The sequence below is a fragment of the Orbicella franksi genome, chromosome 15 (genome assembly GCF_964199315.1).
Source record: "Orbicella franksi chromosome 15, jaOrbFran1.1, whole genome shotgun sequence".
In the NCBI taxonomy this organism is placed as follows: Eukaryota; Metazoa; Cnidaria; class Anthozoa; order Scleractinia; family Merulinidae; genus Orbicella; species Orbicella franksi.
In genome coordinates, this window is record NC_138159.1 from 1,345,361 (window position 1) to 1,368,021 (window position 22,661).

A 22,661-nucleotide genomic window follows, 5' to 3' on the forward strand; every position below is an offset into this window, starting at 1 on the left:
AAACATAATTCCAATAAAAAAATCCCCTCAAATATCATTCTGCCTACAGAATGAAGAAACTGGCATACAAAATAAAGAAATGCTAAATTGGAAAATCTTCACTTTTTAAAGCACAAAATTGCATGCAAAAGAATATTTAATTGTACAAAACATTGTACGTTATATTGCAAAAGGTTGTAAAAGAAAAGTCCCTTTGCAAATTTTGATAGAAAGTAAAATTACAATTTAAGCATTTCACCGTTGGTCTAAAATGAAAAAACATTTCCTCCCTGACAATACTGGAAATTGATTTTACATATTGAGTAAACATTCCTACCATATGATAATATTTTTGCCGATTCCTTCAGCCCAAGGGAAATTCAAGAAGATTGTTCCATAAAGTGCATGGCATCACTCAAATTAACTATGACCCACTATACAGAAGGCATGCAAAACTACTAGCAGCATTGTTCTTATTTAAGATCAGATAAAGATTAGCAGAGTTGCCAATGGCAATGAACATTGAGACACAAACCGAAGATCCTGTATGACCAAAGTCATGTATTGTTATTCCAATGAGACGCTGAATTAATTTTAATTATTAACATCCTGAGAAGTGTCAAGAATTCTCTTGATAACCTGGCCACAAGGCTTTCAATTTGAAATTCAAATTGAGGGTTCTGGGGTTTTGGTGAAATGAAACGTGATACAGCTGTTCATAAGAATAACAGGATTAAGTTCTCTGCATGTTAACATGATATCATGCAAACCTAATACAGAGTAAAGAGTTATGCCGTGACAAATGCACTTTCATTTTGTCATCAAACAGAAGCTGTTTTCTTAGTAGCCAAATGTTATCATATGACACAGTAAATTTGCAAAAGTAATAAAATACATTTGAATTCAGGAAGCCAAAGCAATATAATGTCAAAAAGAAATTAAGACCAATTCACAATGACAGTTTCTGATCTGTCAAAAACCTGAAGTATAAAATTGCATATTTACTTTTAATAATTTTTGTTCCTCGTGGGAATGAAAATTATTAGTTTTCGTAAAAATTAGAATTTAAATTCAATATCACACATATAAGTTTATTCTTTTTAAAACTTAGAAGCAGGACTTAAGATGACGTATGTTTTTCACACTCTAAATAAATTTGTTGAGCATGTTTCTGTTTGATTTCATTTGTATTTTAACTTGTGCAAAGACTATCTTGTTTGGTAAAAAAAGCTACATCACAAAAAAAAATTAGTTTCACAAATGAGTTGAAATATACTGTGAGAGAATACCATTTTAGTGGCTAAATTAAAAGATCAAGGTCTTGATGATTTATTTAAATTTCATGATTTTTCATTATTTCACGTTTTTAAAAATTATGATTCCTTGTTATTAAATAGTTTAGAAATAAGTTTTTGGTCCACAACACTGCTTGAAATTCTCCTTCTAATAACAAAATTACAGGAAACTACTACCTGCATTTTTACAATGTCAACTGCTAGGACGTGAAATCGACACTTTTCTTACTCTATATTTACATGATAATACAGCATTGCCAAGAGTAAATTAAAGCTACAAATTTAACTTACACCTTTGTGAATTACTGCAAAATGTTTTAATCATTAGGAGAGTATCATTGAAATAAATTTTCTATCCAATAAAAACTGGGAGTTTAATTTTCTTACAGCACTAATAACACTATTTTAAAATAATTGAGACTGAAAAAAAATTAAAAATTGGCCACTTTCAACTGTTAATTTTGAAAGGTTCCTTTTACAGAAACAATGCAAGTTATTAACTCTTTGAACGGCAAATCATGCTTCGTTGAATTGAAAACTCCATTTTATTATGACAATATGAAGGTACCCCAGGTTGTAAAGAAAACTTAATTCAGAGCTTGCACTACAGATGACTTAAAATTATTATAAATTAGTTAAAGATTTACTAAATGTAGAATGTGGTGCATTTTACAAGCATGAAAGAAAATTACAAGAAAGTCAAGTAAAATGTATAACTGTACTGTAGGTTAAATGATGCAAGGGCAAGATGTCTTTGCCACTGCACACTAAGTCTAACACCTAGTAAAAATTTTGTGCCTGTCCAGCTAGCTACAGTAAGAAGATGCTACTGTATATTTTAAGTTTTTTTTTTTCTTTTCTTACTTTTTCTGCAAGAGGAGTGACCTTCCCCTTGTGGCATCATACCTTAATGAAACATTTGCATTGTCTTGCCAGGGTATGGATTTCAATCCTGTTACCTGTTGAAGTCTGCACTCGTAACAAAATGGCTCACACTATTACAGTTTATCCTAGCATCAAGTAACTGGCCAAATTGCTATGTCCCCTAAGTGGATCACTAATCTATCCCAAGAACTTGCCAATATTCCTGAGTGCAGTGGAGTGCTGTAAGGGTACTAAACATGCCCTACCCAAGAACAAAACAAGGTGAATCCAGCCAGAACTCAAATATGCATTACTAAACACAGAGTACAACATGCTCATGTTTAAGCTGCTGTGCCACCTGTAAATCCTGCTGAAGCCTTGAGAGTTTAAGTGGATTTTCTTAAGGGCTATTTACACAAACAGGTTTCTTTTACTGACTCATTCCACCACATTCAACCTTGTTAGTTAGAGCAATTTCGAAGAAACCTATAATTTTCTAAAATTGTACCATTCTCTTAAAAATAACATTATTTCAAGGTCAAAGAAACCAGCAACAAAGTTCAACTTCTGGACGGAAGATAATTAATAACCAGTAAAAACATTAAATATAGCCCTGTAACGATATTGAAAACGTCTTCCATTTCTAGATAAACTGCAACATCTTTCAACCTTATCTTACTATGTACATGTAAGTCATGTTTACAAAATAACTTAATATTTCACTTAATGCTGATAACCTATGATATATTGGCAATATCATGCTATTTTTGACACTCGAGCAACAGGTACCAGAAATTGAAGAAATTCAGCACTTGAAACTGCATGCAATTAAACTTTAATACAATGCTTTTAAAAATACGCTCCTTAAATATAAATGAAACAGATACAAGAATGCAATCAAAATCATCCAAACCAATTGGTATAAAACATTATTCACTTCAAGTTTACCAAACAAGGAAAAAACTTTTAAGTCAAGTACAACAATATTGCATTTCGTTCCAGATATATTGCATCTACACAGAAAAAATGGCCTAATTTATAGCTGTGTTTTACAGCTGTATTTAGACAATAAGTTAGGTCAAAAGGTAACATTATACAGTCTAGGCCTTCTAAAGTTGTTCTATATTTGCAAGCAATTATTACAGTAATTTTAATGGATGAAAAGAGTCCTGCAAAATTGTATTTGAATATAATCAAGTGTAGGTTTGATATTATATCAAGGGTGTGTCAAGCTACGTCATGCAAATTCAAAACATTAGAATTTGTTATTCTAATGGCATGATTTTGACCAATCGTATAAAGTTCAATTCAAAATGCTTTGTCTATCTTACTAAAACAGGAATTAATAAACACAGTGAATTTTCAATTGCAAAACATAACAAAATTGCACTAGAGTGCAAAAACAATGTGGCAATATTTTCACAAAAATGAAGAAGTAATATTACACATGTGCTGAGTAGTGCATACTAAATGCAATACCAGAAATTCAGCTCAAATGAATAAAGAAACATGTATAAAAGAAATTCCAATTGGAATAAACTTGGACAGACAAAAACAACCTTGAAATTTGTGTCTTTAACTAAAACATAAAAAGATAACATGAGAGATAATCATGGATTCCCTATATTATTTATATGTAATTAAATACACATACTCGTAAAAAAAACCCATAAGATTTGAAAATTTCAAGAGCCAGCCCACAGAGTAGAACTTTTCAATCTAAAGGAGCCTGAAAAATAGCATTTAAGATCTGCTAAGCTAAATAATAGATGACTATTTCTAAGATGGAGATCTGTACATCCAGACAAGCTCTTAAAACTACAAGTGCTGAATATCCTTTTGGCATATTTTGAACACAAAGTTCAACAACATTTCATTGAAATATAATTTTTCAAGTTGATTGCTGGAAATTGAATTCACTTACCATGCAACTGCTTTGAAAATTTTGATGTTCGTCCTCAAGTTCTTCTGCCGAGGTCGTGTCATTTCCAATTTCTGTGTAATTGAGCAAAAACTCCTGCCGATTCTCCCTTATCCATAACAGCATCTGCAACAAAAATTGGCAGAGAAAACCAACACTGAGAGAGAGATATTGGATCTAACCTCAAAAATGATTTGTTCACATTGACAGTTTCAATATAAAAGTTGACGAGCCCTAACCAATCTTATATATCCACTTCTCATGATAATATTTTAATTTAGACCACACTTACATCCATGATAGCTGAACCATTTTGCTATGTAAGAGATGCATGCACTGACAACCAAATTGTAACATGAACAAGAAATAAAAAGAGATATTTTTCCCAAGCAATATCAGCTGGCTTTTTTTAACAGACACGTAATTTTAAAATGCACCAAGGAACATCCTCATGTCAAACTGCTTTTTTGCCATTGATGTCATACAGGATTATATTGATCGCATTCAAATACAAACCTACCCCGTCCAAAAATGTTATTAGCACAGGTGCTGACAAATTTTTGCACCAATGGGAAGCCAAACATTGAAATAAAATTTACATTTCCATGTCAATGACAAGGCAAGCAGAATTAGCCATGACAGGGCTTTTTTCAGTAGACATAATTCCTTACCACACCTGAACTGTTTCCCATCAAGGAAGTTAAATTTGATGTCAGTACTACATGAATATTATTGCACAGCTCTTTGAATTTCCAGTCTAAACAAACATCAAATAATAAAATCTAACTACCAAAGGAAAAATGTATTGCTTATTTTATTCTTCGGTAAAGTAGAGTTTATAAAAGGTTGGAACGATACTTCAATTTTAACAAGATGTGTCTCCTACATTTTCATAGAACTTTTGCATAAAATTTTTAATTGATCTCAATGCTTATCGCCAAAATTGCATTTACTACACAGACATGGACTTTAATAACTGTGATTTGTAGAAGAAGAAAAAGAGCTTGGTTTTAAGCCAGCATTTCTTTGGAAAATATTTGGTGCCAATAACAATCGCATAACCTCAAAGTGTGTCTCATGCAGAGATGAAAATTAGACTGTGGAATCAATGCAGAAGATTCACCACTTTTCAAGCTTCTTTCCGTACAACACCTCAAGTGACAGAAAACACCTATCAAGTTTGCACTTCTAACTTAATCTTCTTCTTCTTCTTAATATTCAGGTTGGTTTAGCATTAGCCACCCTGTGATCCCTCAAGTTTAACCTTCGTGTAAGAATCATTAAATATAAGTTAACACGAATTCCCTGTGTTTGACGGTGTACTAACCAAATGGTTGCTATTACACACTTCTGCTGCAATGGAGCAACAATTCCTAGACTTCCTAACCCTCTTCAGGGTAAAATCACCATAAATAATCTCTGTCGTTCAGGTTAGCAGACTGCTTGTCTGATCTCAGACTTGGGCCAATAAATTTTTAATGAACTCTGTCTGTTTTCAAAAAATTGCAAATTTTTTGCTTTGTGTACAATCTCTCTCTTTTGATTGATTTTAATAAACGGCCCAGTCAAAGAAAAAAGCCTATTCTGACAGCTTTAATAATAATGTCCTGGGGTTTGAGGAGAAAAAGGAAATTATCTGATTTATTGAAGCCATTCAAGAAGAAGGTAATAAAAAAAGTTGGCCTCACAAAACATGAATTAAAATCAATGTGATGGTGAAACCAAAACAGATTTCTGAAGCAATCTTCTTATCTCAAGTATTAATCAAGAACGACCCACAGGAATCACAAATAAAAGAGATTGACAAAATCAGTAACTTAGCCACAATCTATCTTTCCTTATTTTAATTTAAAAACTCAAAACATGGCATTTTACTTTGGACAAACAAAGTACAAATTGTGACCAAAAGAAATGATCCCTTTTGAAGTTGCATTGTCTACTTGTAACTATTCCAGTGATATTTAAAGCTAGAATGCCAATATGCCGCAGGTTTTTACAAAAGCTTTGAACCATCCTGTGGATTAGCAGTTACAAAAGGATAACCCCAAGATAATAAACCATGCTAATTCATTGTCAAAAAACAAAAGCACGTGGCATCTGTTTCAGGATTTACTAATTTTGACAACTAAAGCACCCCTGCTAAGAGATAAAACCATGCTAAAAGTAAAATAAACCGTGGGATTCACTTTAATTATCCAGTGAATTTTTTGGAAAACCAGAAAAACCTTTAAATGTCAATTTTGTACATTTTTTGAGGGCCATTGATGCAAGAGATTTGATTTAGATCTTTGTGTAATCAGCAAAATTCAGATTTGTACCAACTGTTTTAATGTGTGGTCAAATAATTTTCTACAACAGAGCAAATTTCTGTGTCATAGCACAATGATTAAAAAAACTTTAATTCACAAAGCAATAGGTGCTTTAACGCTAAAAGGTTTTCGTTTACCAGTAAAATTAACTCCCCAACAGGAAGCAATGGAGATTTGCATACAGTATGTATATTTAAGATACAATAATAAATTTTTAAGCATATACTAGGTTCCACATTAGTGAAAAGAGGAGTTTATTAGGAAGAGTTTATTCCAAGGTTTTTTCTTTTCAATGTAAATGGGCAAGTCTTAAGCAGCTCTAAAACAGCAAAAGTATTACCATAACAAAGGTGGTGTTTCAATACATGTTTGGTGCTAGTATACACTGGCTGCAGGCAACAAACCTTATCGCACACTAATATTTCGCTGGCAAACAACAAATTACAGGTGCAGGCCTCAGGCAATTTTCAACATATATAGCTACAACAGTTGAATATCAAGTACCGGTATATTGTAAACATGAATGGAAACTAAAGACCATGGGTATCTGATCATCTGATACCATCAAAAACAGAGCAAGTGTCGGTACAAGACTACAACTCACATGCACAATTATTATAGATTTCTACAAGATTTCTACATTTTACAAGCTAAAGTTGAAGTGTTAAAAAATCAGTGTTATTGTATATTATAAAAACAACACAATTCCAAATAGAAAATAAAGTCAAAGTTCTTAATATGTTTCTTAAACTGTCTTCCATTTGACTTTTTCCACTACAGAGCTTTTCTCTTCAAGTCCAGATTCAATTTTCAAGGAATTCCAAGACCTTGAATTTTTGTATTCAAATCAATCTACTGTCAAGGATTTGTACATGTAATGTAAAAAACACTTGTGGGAAGAAGTTGCAGACATCCATGGAAATTTAATTTATTTAATGTCCACATTTATGTAAAGGGAAGGGGTCTAGATCATCTTTCATGGTAAACAAAAAAAAGCCAATTCACAGTTTAGAGACTTAGTCACTTTGTCATCTTGATAAGACAGAGGAGCCAGAAATAGTTCTCGTATTTTGGCTCCCTATCACACACACACACACAAAAAAAACACAGCCCTTAAATCTCAGATTGCATATGACCTACCCATACAGCCAATTGCTGGAGTTATCGCTGATTTAAGAAGCTGTTTAAGATTTAAACTTCCAGGAGTGCTAAATTCAACAAAGACAACCTAATGAGAAAGCCCTGCTCAACAGCATTCATTAGAATGACCACGTGCACACAAACACTACTTTAAGAAGCCACTAACTTAAGATTTTTTACTTCCACTACAGGACTGCTAAATTTAACAATGACAACCTAATGAGAATGTCCTGCTCAATTCAGACTGTAGATTTCATTAAAATGGCCACTGACTAGGATTTCTTCCAGAGACTAAAAAGCTGGAGCCACCTTGTGCCTTGTATAGCCTACATAATAAACAGTATCACATGAAAGCACCGCAGGGTGGCATCCAAACACTGGGGTTTCATTCACAGACTTAAAAGTTAGAACCACCTTGTACAGCAACATAAACAGAGCCACATGAAAGTACTGCTCAACAGCTTGTACTTGAATGGTCTCACACTTTGGTTGTATCCAGAGACTAAACACTCAGAACCACCTAGTACAGCATAATAAACAGTACCACATGAAAGTACGGCTCAATAGCTTTCATTTGAATGGTCACACACTAGGGTTTCATTCACAGACTAAAAAGTTAGAACCACCTTGTACAACATAATAAACAGTACCACATGAAAGCACTGGCTTTCAACTGAATGGTCAAACACTGGGTTTTATCCATGCACTTGAAAGGTAGACCACTAATATTAATACACATGAGAGTTGAATTGAAAGGGTTAGGTGATGTCAAACATAACAACGTCATTGGTGGAAAGCAACATCACAGACCATGAAAACTTTTACCAGAGTAGTTTAACTAAGGAGTTGAGTATTTAAATTCAAAATTTGAATTTTTGTCTGAGTTATAAAAACCACTGTGTTAGAATATACATGTAAAACAGTTAGACTTATGTTTCTGACACAAATTTAAAATGACATCTTACTTTCAAATGCCATAATGCACCCCTTGGTTGGCATACATAATATCTCCCTACTGATCAGCAGCACATATGTGCACTACATGTAATTTTCATGTACACTGTATCTCCAATTTGTTAATTAATTATGGCAAAAAAAAATTGCTATTCCAGAAGTAAAAATCTTAAGCCAGCAAAATTCTAAAAGTGTCTCAAAAGAAGTCAGCAAAAGTTTGAGGAAGGTTATTGTTATGACATAATATTTTTGATTGTATACCTGTCCAATATTTTGTCAACAAGACTTTTCAAATAGGTGTTTTGAGCCAGTTGAAAACAAAAACAAATTGAAAGATATATGACAAAAAGAAGATATAATGGAGCCAGTAACTCAATTGTGCCAAACTTCAAACAAAGTGGCAGAAAAAATCTATCTGTGAAGTCGCCAGTTAAATTTGATAAGCCATAATTTGGTTCCTTCTGAAAAACTGATACTGTACAATAAAAAATTTAGTGCAACTTTGTGCAGCATGCAATGGTTTCCTATGGGGATTTCCTTTAATTATCTCCTGACTTCAATATAAATTAGCATACTCATACCCATCTGAAGTCAAGTTTTTAAACAAATCTAAAAGTTATTTTTCCTCTTTACCTTTTCGGCATCTTGTTGAAACACACGATATTGAAAACACTGATCCAGTTTTAGCTTCCGTAGATTCCATAATTCTCTCAATTTTTGCCGTTTTGAATGCAACCCTTCCACTAACTCATTGATCTGAAGTTCTCCTTTCTTCACATCTTCTTCTGTCAGACTATCACCATCATCCCTATAGCTTGGATTTTTGATTGTGTTGCGGATTTTCTCGCCCTCCTCTTGCAAGACTTCCACAGGAGCTTTGATAATCCACTTCTTCACATGCTGATTGTGTTTAATTTGATCTTTGAGACCGTCAAGTGTATCTGCAAAATCTTCTCGGGCTAATCCATCTTGTATTTCCTCTAACTTGGCTAATAATGAGGAGGCTTCATACAGAAATTTTTCCAGTGCCTGTAAAAGAAATAGTGATATCTTAAACATGTTGTCAAAGCTCCTTAAGATACTAATACCAAGGTCTTGAGGCATGTCTTTATATCTTTAGGACCCAAAAACAACTACTGTTAGTACTTCACTCTACTGATATATACTCTTGAAACATTTGTTTTTTCACCAGTATTCTGTCATGTTTTAATCATAATTGCTGGTTTGGGTAATTACATTTCATGACGATAAAATCTTATGCTTCTTTCCCAGTGGGTAGACAAAGGCTTTAGACAGCTGTTAATAAAAAAAACTATCTTGTCATAATTTAAAACAATTATTTCAATTCAATTTAAATTCATCTTATCTGATAATGTACTTAAGTTTCTTCCGTATATCAATCAGCTACATTATACACAAACAATTGACTTTCTTTACGTGTCAAAAAAAAAACAGATGGAATTGAAATTGTGTTTCACGTAAACCAATAAACTTTTTACTTCACTTGACAAGTACAACATATAAAACTTGTTATGATATCAACAATGCCAAAACATTATATCTAACATGTTATCTTACAATGATTGCATTTATCATTTTAAGCTTTGTGTATCAACAGGTGGCATTGATCTCAGGTCAGACATCAAATTTACCTACATGTATCTTTCTTTTTGTACATGTTCAGTGTAGATATACCAGTGAGTTAAAAACAGACCCACATACATTGTAAAGTTATATACTGATACAGGTAGAAATCGATACTTCTGCACTTAAATTTATTAAAAAGGAATTCAAGAACTTGCGTGTATCTATACATTTCAAGTTTTTCAATTAACCTGAATTTCACCTTAGTTTGTTACAGTGTCAATAGTTACTGTTAGTAATGATTTGATTAAGTGCCTGGAGACCTTATTTACTTGCGGTGGCTCCAGGGAGGGCATTTATTGGAGGGGGGACACTTAGCAGGAACAGAGCACTTATTTCATTTTAAACATAGCGGTCTGAATGTGTTAGAATAACTTACGAAAAACAACAGCTGCTTTAACTCAAAGACTGTAACAATAACAGCTCTGATAGATAGATCATTTTCAATATTATGTTCAGATAAGAAAGGAGACTTCATAATACATTTGTCTACTCAGTGTGTTCCATATCAGTGTCTTGAATATCACCTTGAGTTCACTATGGGGACGCTTATTGGAACAAGGCACTTATTGGAATAAAAGCGCTTATTAAAAAAGCAGCAATCGATGGGGAGCGCTAACTACAAAAGGAGTGCCTATTGGAAGGATGCCACTAAATGAAACCATTCCTAACAGTAGATGAAAAGCCCTGTTCATGTTCATTGTGTTGAGTTCTTGGGCAAGACACTTTACTCTCACGTGCCGCTCCCCATCAAGGGACATTAATGGGCACCAGTAAGTTAAATCCTCTGAGTAAAAGCATCCCATTCCAGATAAGTGCCAGACTGGTAAGCCAGCTAGATTTGAAGACAGACTTTACAAAATATTAAGCCCTCTACAAAATCTCTTGACCTACCATACGCATCTTGATCCACTTAGAATGGTCATACTTAAAAGAACCACCCAGATCTGAAGTCAGTTGGTCAAGGTCAATAAACTTCGACAGACCATCCAGGGACGTGAGTGTTGTCTGTAACAAAATGATAAATACCTTAAAATATTTATACTTTATCATCATCATCATCATCATCATCACACAGTAATAATACTTTTTAAAAAATATTGAAAGTAAAATAATGAATCTTATGAACAGTGTATTGCTTACATTTTACTCACTTGATTTTATAAGCACATGGATGAGTGTAAGGCATTGTTTTGTTGATTCACTGTCCAGTACAGTCATATACCAAACTTTATACAGCAACTTCATTTTTACAGTTTTTGGTCAACACTGAGATACATGCACCTTGACTGAAACCTAACCCATTTAATACAGTCACACTATTACATAACACAGACACTTCATAAAAATGAAGTTTGACCGAATATTTCAAGTGGCAGTTACTATGGTTATTTTGATTGCCTCAATTTAAAACAGTTTCATCACCCACTTCAAATCTCAATTTTTGAAAACCTATAGTTTGGCATTTTTTTTGACAAAAAATCTGTATAGAAACTCTAAAACCAATTCAATAATGGTGAAACTACAAGTAGATAATGCTACATACACCAGACGAAACTACATGCACCTGAACATAACTATGTAGATGACAAGTGGTGTACACACTCCTACAAGCATAATACATATATCCGAAAAATAATAAAATGACGTTTTTCTTAGAAATTATACTGAAGATAAAATAAGTAGAATGTCACACCTGTAGGGTGATCCAATATGCATGCAAAGCACATGACACATGTCAATAAAATATACTACGGCATGTCAAATACCAAAAGAACACATTGATCATCCCCAGTGCGTAATGTCACTTTGTTCATTTAGCATATAAATATTACCTCCAAACTCTATTCTGAATCAATATATATTTAAATGTAGCTTTGAAGGCGATATATTATGCATGTAAGTTACAAGAAAAAGTGGAAATTTAACCATTAATCAATTATTTTATGGTAAGCAACGATCAGAAACCCATACTGTGCAATCAATTGTTTTCAATATTTAAAGCCAAGTTGGTCACAACAAAGACCAAAATGTTCAAACCACATGCTGGGGAAATCTGAAATTAAAACAACTTAAAAAAAATAACTAGTTTTCTATTTAAAAAAATACCAAGATTCTCTATTCTTCCACTGAGTTTCCCTCAAATCGTACTTTGAATTTTCTTAATTTGGTTGAAAGCAAATTGTAAAAAATTACAGTTTTTTGAAACAAAGCAATGTATCAGTGAAAATTACATTCAACAAGGCCAGGTGTTTTATAGTAAAACTGACATTACTCTAAAAATATTGTCAGTAAGTTACAAAAAGTGTCACTCATATCTACCCAAGATTCTAGCTTAAGTCTTTAACCAATGGCTTCTACAACTCTTCAGGAAAAAGCTTCACTGCAGCAGGATTTAACATGCAACCCTTTCCATTGTTAATCATGTATTCAACAAGATGACCTAATCCTGATCTTTCTCATACAATCAAAATCCAAATTCTCCTCATAATTCCTTGAAAGACCCAGTGAGAATTCAAAGTTTAATCAGCTACTTGGGGGTAGACATAATTAACATGGGTTTGATAGGATCTTAGGGCCTATCAAATTTCAATGCAATAAAAAGCTAAAATCTTACAATCATGGAAATGTGTGGCTAACATGAAGCCCTGTCTGAAGATCGGATCATGACTGAGTCTTAGGCCTTAAAGCAAATGAAAATAAAATTTAAATAATAAGTGTTTGCATGCACAGGAGTTTCAAAGCACATAGTACATGTAAATAAAGAAGCTACCGGTAAATTTACAATCCAAAAAACAAAATATACCCTGAAAATGACAAAATAATGAACTCTGCACTCTGCATATACTTTTCTAGTCAATTAATTTTTGTAAAATACTGTAGCAGATGCACTCTTAAATGAAAGGAAAAGTTTAACAATAAACACTTAAGGTTTTTCTGCTCATTTCAGTTTATATGATTCAACAAAATCATCACTGTAATCAAAAGAAAAATATCATCTAACATTCTCAATACGGAAGGCAAATCAAGGCACACTTGAGGAGGAACTAAAATTATGATTCAAAAATCTTCCTCATAATTGACAGTAAAAAACTATAATGATAATTTTTTTACTATGGCTTTGCTACAACTTTCCCCATTTCCTTCAAGGAAAAAGAAATTCTTGTTGAACAAGGAAATTCTTATAACTTGACAACACAAAAAATATTTGTCAATGAATGATATACATTTTGTATTACACATGAAAAGCATTTTTGACTGTAGACAAACAGGTATGAATATCTGTATGACAGTTGTATACAATTTTTAATTCAGACCAGTGTATTTCAATACAAAAAAAACACTCAAAATAAAAAGACCTTTAAATCAATTCCTCAATTGACGTGATATCAAAGTGGAAGAAAATTGCCACTCAAGCTGCATGTATTGTGCACAAAACCACCTTGTATGGATACATAGTCTATTGGGAAAACCTTGTAGAGTAAAACGTACCTGTAATAATCATAATTAAAAATTAACTCTTTACCGCCAATTGCCTCATATAATTTGGTGGTGTAATTGAACTTAGAAATACTCTCCATAATGTTAGCATCGTTGTATGCATATATAAGACTAAGTTGTATGGAAATGTTATTTTCAGCATTATAATTTGTGAAAAATCATCCATGAATGAACAGACATGAAAACATTTTTAAAGAAAAATCTAGCAACATAATTAACTAAAAGCGGTTGAATTTTGAATATTTTCCAATATTAGCAAGTCTACATTATAATCAGCAAAGAAGCTACTAAATTATGGTAAAAATTCTAACAGTATAAAACAAAACTGACCTCTAATTAAAGCTTGACCTCTGTTTAAAATGTCTATTAATCGAAGATCTTAGGAGAAATGAAGACAGACGAGGCAGCATGATCGAGGTCATTAAAACACAGCCTCAGGGAAAAATGTCCTTTGCCGGTTGAATCTTGAACATAAATGTTCTCTTAAAGTCATTTACCCTTTTACAAACCAGCAAAACAAAGTACAAGTCAAAATCGAACATAAAGCAGTTTTGACTGCTAAAATGAAGTGGCCACAAAATATAACTACTGGCATGGTGCGAAAAGCACAACTTAAAGCTACATGCTAAACAAAGAACCTACCAAAATATTTACAAACAGAGGAAATGTGGTTTAAAATACAGCAACCAGAATAAGTATGCTTGAATTTGAATAATTGAAATAGAACCAAAATTTGAATGTAAATACAAAATGGCAAAATGTCTAGATGATAACTTTTGAAAAAACCAGGTAGAAGAGTTAAAAATACTCTCTGTTTACTGTTAGTAAATACAATCAATTCACACATGACTAGCTGTAGCCAACCAAGGACAGATTATCAAAATTTTTGCTTAAAGACTTATTTACCCAAGTAATCAATTCACCTTATTGATGTCAATGCAATTTATCCCAATGTAAATTGGTTGGTTCAAGAACTTGAATAAATAAATCAATAGTTTTTCATCATAAGGCCATCAAATCCAACGTTAGCAAAATGGTTTGTGACAGCAGTTGGCTTTTTGAAGTTCCTTCCTGTCTAAAATCTCATCTGCATAATGTCGTGTGAGTTGATTTTCCTTTGTTATGGTTATAATAAAAGACAAGAAAACAATAGCCAGGATCATTAAAGTTTGGCCTTGAGCAATCAACTGACCAATAAAGTGACTGACTCAACATGTGTATTGAGAATACACTGTATAACACTGCATTAAATAATAACTTTGCACTGTGCTGGGCTGCATGAAGTTCTACGAAATAAGCCACTACACAAACAGCTGTTCTGATTCAATGGAACATTTCTTCCAGTACACAGTCTTCAAATCGCCAACGAGGTAAGATTCCAATGAGATTCTCACAAAATAACTCTTTGCTTTCATCGAGCTGAAATTGTTAAAATGATATTCATATAAAGCCAAGAATTAACCTAGATCAAAATTTCAGAAATCAGTGAAATACACTGTACTTGACATTTGCCCTAAAATGAACTCAAAGTATCAAAAGAAGTGAACATAATATCAGATTTAAAATAAAATTTAAATCTCATAAAATACTTTGATGGGCTTACAACCAAAACAGTATAGAAGAGAATGATTAAGTGATGCATATAATTTTGAAAAGCAACCTAAAATATAGGCAGCTGTGAAATCACAAATGAGATGGCGCTAGTGTATGAATTTAAAAAAAATAATTTTCTTTGGTAACTCCATAAAATTTATTGTTCAGTGGTAAGACTCGCAAATCAGCTCAATACTTAAGATCTGCTTTTGTTATCAAATTTAGAACAAATGCACAGATTTCCGATTGAAAGTAAATTGCTATTTATAAAGCCTTTCATTGTTGAAGTCAACATACACTGTCACATCAGAATTTGGTTCAACTACAGTATGTCATGAACAGTTTTGATTTAAGAAATTAAAACACCAAAAAACTGCCTAAAGCAGAAAGCAACTCAAACTCTAATTCATTGTTTGAAATGAAAATGCCTATCAAGTAAATTCATGTACATCTATATTTATCTGTCAAAACCTACATGTAAGACTGCAGACTAAAATTAATACTAAACAATAAATACAATATTCGAAACACATCATATTCATGTATTTGCAAACTTAACACAGAACCAATGCCACACAATTTTGAAAACAAAAATTATTTCACTGCATGGTTAATTCAATTTAACAACCTCTTCAATGTGATATGTTTGTATATTTATGTTAGCTATTCAATATTACATTGTACACTCAATCTACAGTCAACAACAAATTAACGTTCAGGTCTACAATGGACTTAACTGAGTGTTGTCAAAGGTGGTGAAATAAGCATTTAAATTTACCACGATGGCAAATAACGATTAACTATCAAGTCTTTTATGTTCAAACATATTGTTAACAAGAAATCTCAGTCAATGACTACACTGACAAAAGCATACATATTTATACATACATAAAGCTCTTCACACCAACCTTTATCATGAGTTATGGAAATTAACCTGTAAATGTTATGAGCCACAACCTTACAAATCACCTTTTTCGCCATAAGATTGTCTTTGTAGGAGAGATAAAAGTCCCACGGGCCAACATTTTTTGTTTACTTTATCAGCAACAAATCAAAGCCGGTTATACTAAGAAAAGAACGGCTCATCTCTTAGAGAACATGATAGCTGCATACATGAAAAGCTTTCAATGGAGAAGTTGTTACCACAAAAATCTCAAAAATGTCATGCAATACTTGGGTAACAGAGACAAGAGCTCAAACAAAGTTATCCAGAAATTGAGACAAAACTGCAAAATTGTGCAATGCAGTAATCCCTTAGCAATGACAGTTTTCAAATCCATGAAGAGTGGTTTTGTGAAAAAGGTTTAAGATACAATCTTGTGTGACAGAACTTTTGAATTCAGAGAGTGTTTGAACTTGTGTGAACTGGAACAATAGTCTGACATTTATCTCTTCAAAGAGAGTTTCGGGTTTCACTTTAACAATGTATGGACCATTGTTAGAGTTTGTCAACAAATCCAGACACTCAAACTTCACCCGCCAAGGAGGGTGAAGTGCTGCAACAAGCATGCACAGTGACAGCATTATCAACAGCAGTTCTGTGTCAAAGATACATGTAGTCTGCCTGCCCTAACAGTTGACTGTCAAAGATCTCAAATCTGCAGCTGCCATTGACAACAGCTAATTAAGCATATGCAGAAAATCAGCAAATGGGAGAAGGTAAAATGTGAAAAAATAATGTGTTGATTTAAGAGATATGTAAAGCATTGATACTAAGTCAAAATACCTGTGGTACTAAAACAAAATAAGATAAACTAGAGAAAGGTATGTTATGATCTGAGCATTTTACCAAAGAAGTCTTAACATGTTTCATGCTACATTTGTGATAATAAGGCATGTTAATACCTCAAATAGCAACTTTGAACTCCCAAAGGATGCTCTGCTTCGCTCCCAAAATCCGTCAGGTTTTAGTAGATAAACAGTGTGTATTTTAGCTACAAAACACTCCTGAAAGATGCACACAAAGCAATGAAAATCCATTAGTATCAGTATATTTCTATTCTACAAAGGAACAAACAAACTCATGTAGAATATTCATGTACATGTAGTGGTTTGCAACAAGACAATTACGCTAAAATTGTCTTCGGCTGCTAAATTTAGAAAATTAATTGCTTAAAGCAATGTCCAAAAAATTATGGCTCATGGATGACAGTGGGCATGTTTAACAGCTGCTTCATACATGCAATTTAGTGGAAGCCCTGGACATCACAGATGATTAACGTTTGACTGACATTAGGTGTACATTTATTTGTTAACTAAAGACATTATGTACAGAGTTAAATACACATTATTTGCTGCATGGTCACCTTTGTACAATGATTCTTTGTACTCTCAAATCAGTGAAAACTGAACAAAAAGATTGGAATAGAATGATGTATACTTCTTTTTTGTACTTGATATTAAAATCTCCATTGATTATCACAAAATCACCATGGGCAGTAGAATTGCTGTCAGTGTTTCAACTAATCAACTGGTCAATCAATCAATATGAAATTCAATTTCACTGTTCTTCTATAATGCATCAAATCAACAAATTTCAACAAATGTGCATTCATCAATTTCACGAGCCAGGGCAATATTTTTATTTTATAACTATCCCAGAGACAAAACAAAATAATGTTACATGCAAAAAAGCTAGTACATGAACGTCAAAGGAAAAACGTCAGTCAAATTTTAACTTCTAATTGGACAGGTCAAGATCGACAAAAGGAAAGCAATGCATTGATCATGGTAATTTGTACCTTAAAGTTGTATTTTCATATTACATTTACATGTACGTGTGCACCTATGTTGTGGTTTTAATTTGATTTGTTACTTGTTGAAAGTTTGACATTTTTTAAATGATCTTTTGTCTCATTATTCATTATCAATAGTAATCTGAAACAAAGGTGAATAATAAGTATTAAAGTCAACTAATCGATAACATCATTTTCAAACCAAAAACAAGTCTACAGTAAACCACAATGAACAGGCCCACCTTTTCTTTTTTTTTTTTTTTCTATTTTGAACTTCTATGAATCAAAAGCAATATAATTTTTAACCTCATCCCAACACAACTAAATCCAAAAAGTTGTAAGTTTACTTTGAATTTCAATAAGTAAACCCACCATTGATAATGATTCAATTGAACACCAGAGTGCAAATGAGCAAGTTCAAAGAACAAGACTTGTCGGAGACATGGTGCATGTTTGGGATGGGTTAGTTAACTACATATACATGTAAATGTTAACATCCCTGTTACCGTAGAACCAAGCTACAGTACAAACCTGGGAGCTTGGTTCTCTGATTGACTAAAATGAACTCTTGAAGACAAACAGTATAAACTTATAACTGAACTCAACACTTGGAGCATCAATGGAGTGGTTTTTACCGAGTGTCAAAGTAATCGGGCAATTTCTTTGGTTTTGGTTTTGGTTTTGGTTTAAGTTTTACTACTGTTTGAGATTGGCTGAGTCTACAGTCTAATTGGTAAGTACAGTAGTTGGACAGGTAAATTTTGCTTTTATGACACCTCAGTTGAAAACCCCTCTATTGGAAGAGACAATACTTATTGTCATATGGGTCCTTACCAGTAGTACAATAGAGCTCCAAGCACTGGTTGTAACATGCAGTGATGAAGAACACCACTGAATGGTGTGTTAATTAAAGGAGGCAATACTTATTAGGTGGACATGCGACCCTGGAGCAGGGATCAATATTCATTGGAAACCAACCTTACAACTGCTCTGTTAACAAGCAAGATAGTCCCAAACATTAAATATGACCACCATTTTTAGATCAAACAAAAGATCACTCTTTTTTTTATAACTGAAAATACCTTTAATCTGACCACTCTGTTAATAAGACTGGTGACCACCTGTTAGAGTCCACAAACTTTATTTCTTTATAAAATACATGTAAGTTTACTTCATTAACGTGAACACTTGAAAAAAAAGGTAAGTAAAAAAATAATAAAAAAAACTAACTAAAAATTGTGTCAAATTACAAATGGGATTAGACCAAAGTATCACAATTTGAACTACCCAGTAAAAAAAAAAATACAGTCCTGGCCTGAGTTGTTCGAAAGATAGATAGTGCAATCCACTGGATAAATCACTATCCAGCGGATAGCTTGTGCAGGTTTGTTTAGTTACTGTAACTCTTATACACTGGATAGTGATTTATCTGGTGCATAGCATTAGGGAGCTTAAGCACAGACGTTTTTTAGCCACGGACGTCAACCGGAAGTTGAAACTTCTCCTCTTCAACAAGCATTACTCCCTTTTCATTGAAAATGTCAAGTTGTAAATGCTAAAATGAGAGCTTTGTAACTCACTTGTCAGGCATGAAAACATGCTAAAGGCAAAAACAATAACTTCCGGTTGACATCCATGGCTCAAAAATGTCTGTGCTTAAGCCCTCTAATATCCAGCCTTTGAACAACTAGGGCTGGTAATTTGTTATCCAGTGAAAGTCATATAAGAGGTGTCAAAATACTGAACGTCAAATGCTTCAGTCAGTATTGGCAAAGCAAATCAGAATTAAGGGAATGAAACAAACCTGTAAAGCTTTTAGCATAGGCTTGGCTGAGAGCCAAGTGGAGCCTCGCATGTCCAGCACAAGACTAAATCCAAGTTCTCGTTCATGATCGCTGAAATTAAACAAACAAAGTAATGTCACTTAATAATACAGCTTAACCCTGTTATAGTTGAACCCCACTATTTTGAACTCTGAGAGGAAAAGAAATCAGTAGTAATCGGAATAGCACGGGTTCAAAATAACTGGATCAGCAGTAAATATGAAAATAATGATTAATGCTAATTATTATGTAATCAAAATGATAGAATGTATTAATCTTTTTTAACTGACCAAGGGTTGGAAGAAAACACTTCATGACACTTCATTACAGTTCATTACAGTTATGTACTGTATGAGATAATAGTGCAATGAAAAGCCCAAATTGAAGTTTTCCAGCTATGTTCTAACATGGTCTGATGTCACGATGATGTCTACCAATGGAGTTGGAAATAAACAGGGTTGATTTTAGGCCAAGGGAAACCCAAATCAGTTTGAGACAGCTGGAAGTTTGAAATAACCAAGAATTAGATCGAAATAGCTGATAATAAATGACAGAAAAACCAAGGGCAAAACCAAGAGCAAATCCAAGAAAAATCAGTTAAATAATGGGGAATTAAAAATAATCGAGTTCAAATTAATGGGATCCAACCATATTAATACTAAAAATGATTGTGCTGGACAGGTATCTCATCGACAGGGGAAAGTAATACATACTCCAAGTCACTTTATGTAATAAAGCCAGAGTAAAGCAAAGCCTATGTGGAATACACGGGCAGTGTCGAGACTTTACGTTTACTAATAGTTAAAAAATAGCTCTATTACATGCGTCAATGTCCAGAGATCACAAGTACAGTGTATGACCAATTTAACAGTGTTTTTACAGGATATTATAGGCCTATGCAGCTCACTGTCATGTGACTGACATTCACAAAGAGAGTTTGTACCGTGAAATTGAGGCTAGTGTCATGAAATTAGCATGACTGTTAATGTTGATGTTTGATGAAAGTTCAAATAAAAGATTTTTAAGGCCCAGTTGAACAGACATCATGCTTCTGCCATGTCGAGCTAATTCAGGAATTAAGTTTGACAAAAGCACAACAGAATTAGAGCATCTGAATCAAACTTTTGATTAAAGTTTAGCAAGCAATTACATTCAAAAGTTCTGCCGTGCTACATGACCCTGGCACAGCAGCGATTCTAAAGTTGTGCTTCTGCCACGCCAAACAAAATTCATGAATTGTAATTAATGTATTTTGGCAGGATTATGCTCCCATGGGGAGTTATGAGGAGAATTGTTACGAGGCTTCAGTAAATCCCGAATTTGGTATAACCCTGGCACGATATCTGAATCAGAGTTCTGTCTCTACCATGCGCCTGTCAAACCTAATAATTGCAACTAAGTTTGGCACAGCAAAAGCACACGTTCGTCTGACCTGGACCTAAGAAAAGAAAGTCACTGGGTGAAAATAATTTTCTCATACTACACAAATCAAGCAAGTTGGATTTTTACACTGTAAGTAATTTGATCAAAAAATCCTCGAGCAAAGCACTAGATGGTGAGACATCATCCATTTTCTTATTAAGTTATGCCAGAGCGCAAATCATAATTCCCTCTAAGTCTTTAGTATTTAGAGTTAAGAGTTGTTGCCTTGTTATTAGAAGGAATTTGTGAAATGTAAACAAAAATAAAGATTTGTTAACATTAATGGTGGTAACAACAACAGCTACAACATCTGATTGTCTGCTGGCTATGATAAGCTAGCTTAATCTAGAAAATAATAATTCTTTGCACGGCTCTTTGAATTTTTAAATTAGCTCATAACTTTTGCTAACCCTTCAACCTGTTCTTTACACAGCTCTCAAGAGCCTCTATAAGTGGATGCATAGTTAGTAATATAAACCTGATGGCATTGTCTCAATTTTACTTTGTTTTCTAAAATGCTAGCAGAAATAACAGATATCTACTCACTGACAGTGAATAAGCTAACCTTGTAAAACCTCTCAACAATGAGCTTGTACAACTGCTTGTAATCTTTCAAAATTACATTCATGACTTGTGCACATAAAAATATGACCATCTGAAATTTCTATAATCCCTTTTAATCATTCAAAAACCAGACAAATCTTTGTAAAGGCTCCTCATTGACTAGTACATACAATGTACGGCCTTGGATTATTGTTTCCTAAATGATTTGTTCCTATTTAAAGGTTCCTTAAACTTCTCAGACAAAAACACCATAAGGCGTTAATCATAAAATTTCATCTTACAAATTTAATTTAAATCTGTCATCACATCCTTTTCATTCTACAGATTTCAGAATTAGGAGAATTTAAAAATTGCTGGTGCAATGTAAAAATTGTCACAACTTCAAAATTTTAAACCATGCAAAAGATTCTGAGAGTGATAAATTTTACGAACACTTTTTTAAAATCTCTCAACATGACCTCTTACACATAATGCATTTCTCAAATTTAACAACTGAAGCAATTTTCAAATTATTGCTAAAATGTCAAAAAAATTCCCAACACTGTCAGATGTTATCAAATCTTCTCTATAGTCCAGAGCAAAAAATGTCATGAATTCAATTTGGTTTGTAATGAATGCTGCAGCCATTTGCAATGCACTAAAACAAGAAAGTAAAACAGGGGTCAAAAGATTTCCCTGGATTGTGCATAATAACTTTAAAATTACCCTAGCTAGGAATTTAAAACACTTACAACTACAGCAAAAAAAGTAGTAAACAAGAATCGACTGTACCTCAATTATTTGAAGTTCAAACACAAATTTAAAACACGTGTGTATAGGCCATACTTCCGCAAAAAATGAAAAGGCAAGAAATCCCATGGAGAATATGTTCGCAGCTTGCTACAATAATTTTAAGGGATCAACATAAATTTTACTTA

General features: G+C 33.2%; 1 protein-coding gene across 14 annotated transcripts in view; it reads right to left on the minus strand.

Moving 5' to 3' along the window:
* LOC145469144 (kalirin-like) overlaps nucleotides 1-22,661 on the minus strand; it is a 108,589-nt gene that overhangs the window by 70,476 nt on the left and 15,452 nt on the right. For 11 of the 14 annotated variants that reach the window (XM_081452828.1, XM_081452827.1, XM_081452825.1 and 8 more), the window contains 5 exons: nucleotides 19,740-19,830; nucleotides 17,046-17,147; nucleotides 11,001-11,114; nucleotides 9,096-9,491; nucleotides 4,063-4,185 (listed from right to left, as the gene is read on the minus strand). In XM_081452828.1, the coding sequence (XP_081308954.1) occupies nucleotides 4,063-4,185; nucleotides 9,096-9,491; nucleotides 11,001-11,114; nucleotides 17,046-17,147; nucleotides 19,740-19,790 (786 nt within the window). In that variant the 5' untranslated portion in view covers nucleotides 19,791-19,830. Of the gene's footprint in view, nucleotides 1-316; nucleotides 857-4,062; nucleotides 4,186-9,095; nucleotides 9,492-11,000; nucleotides 11,115-14,530; nucleotides 14,608-16,108; nucleotides 17,002-17,045; nucleotides 17,148-19,739; nucleotides 19,831-22,661 lie in introns of those variants that run through there. The other 3 variants (XM_081452829.1, XM_081452830.1, XM_081452833.1) reach the window with 3 other exon arrangements.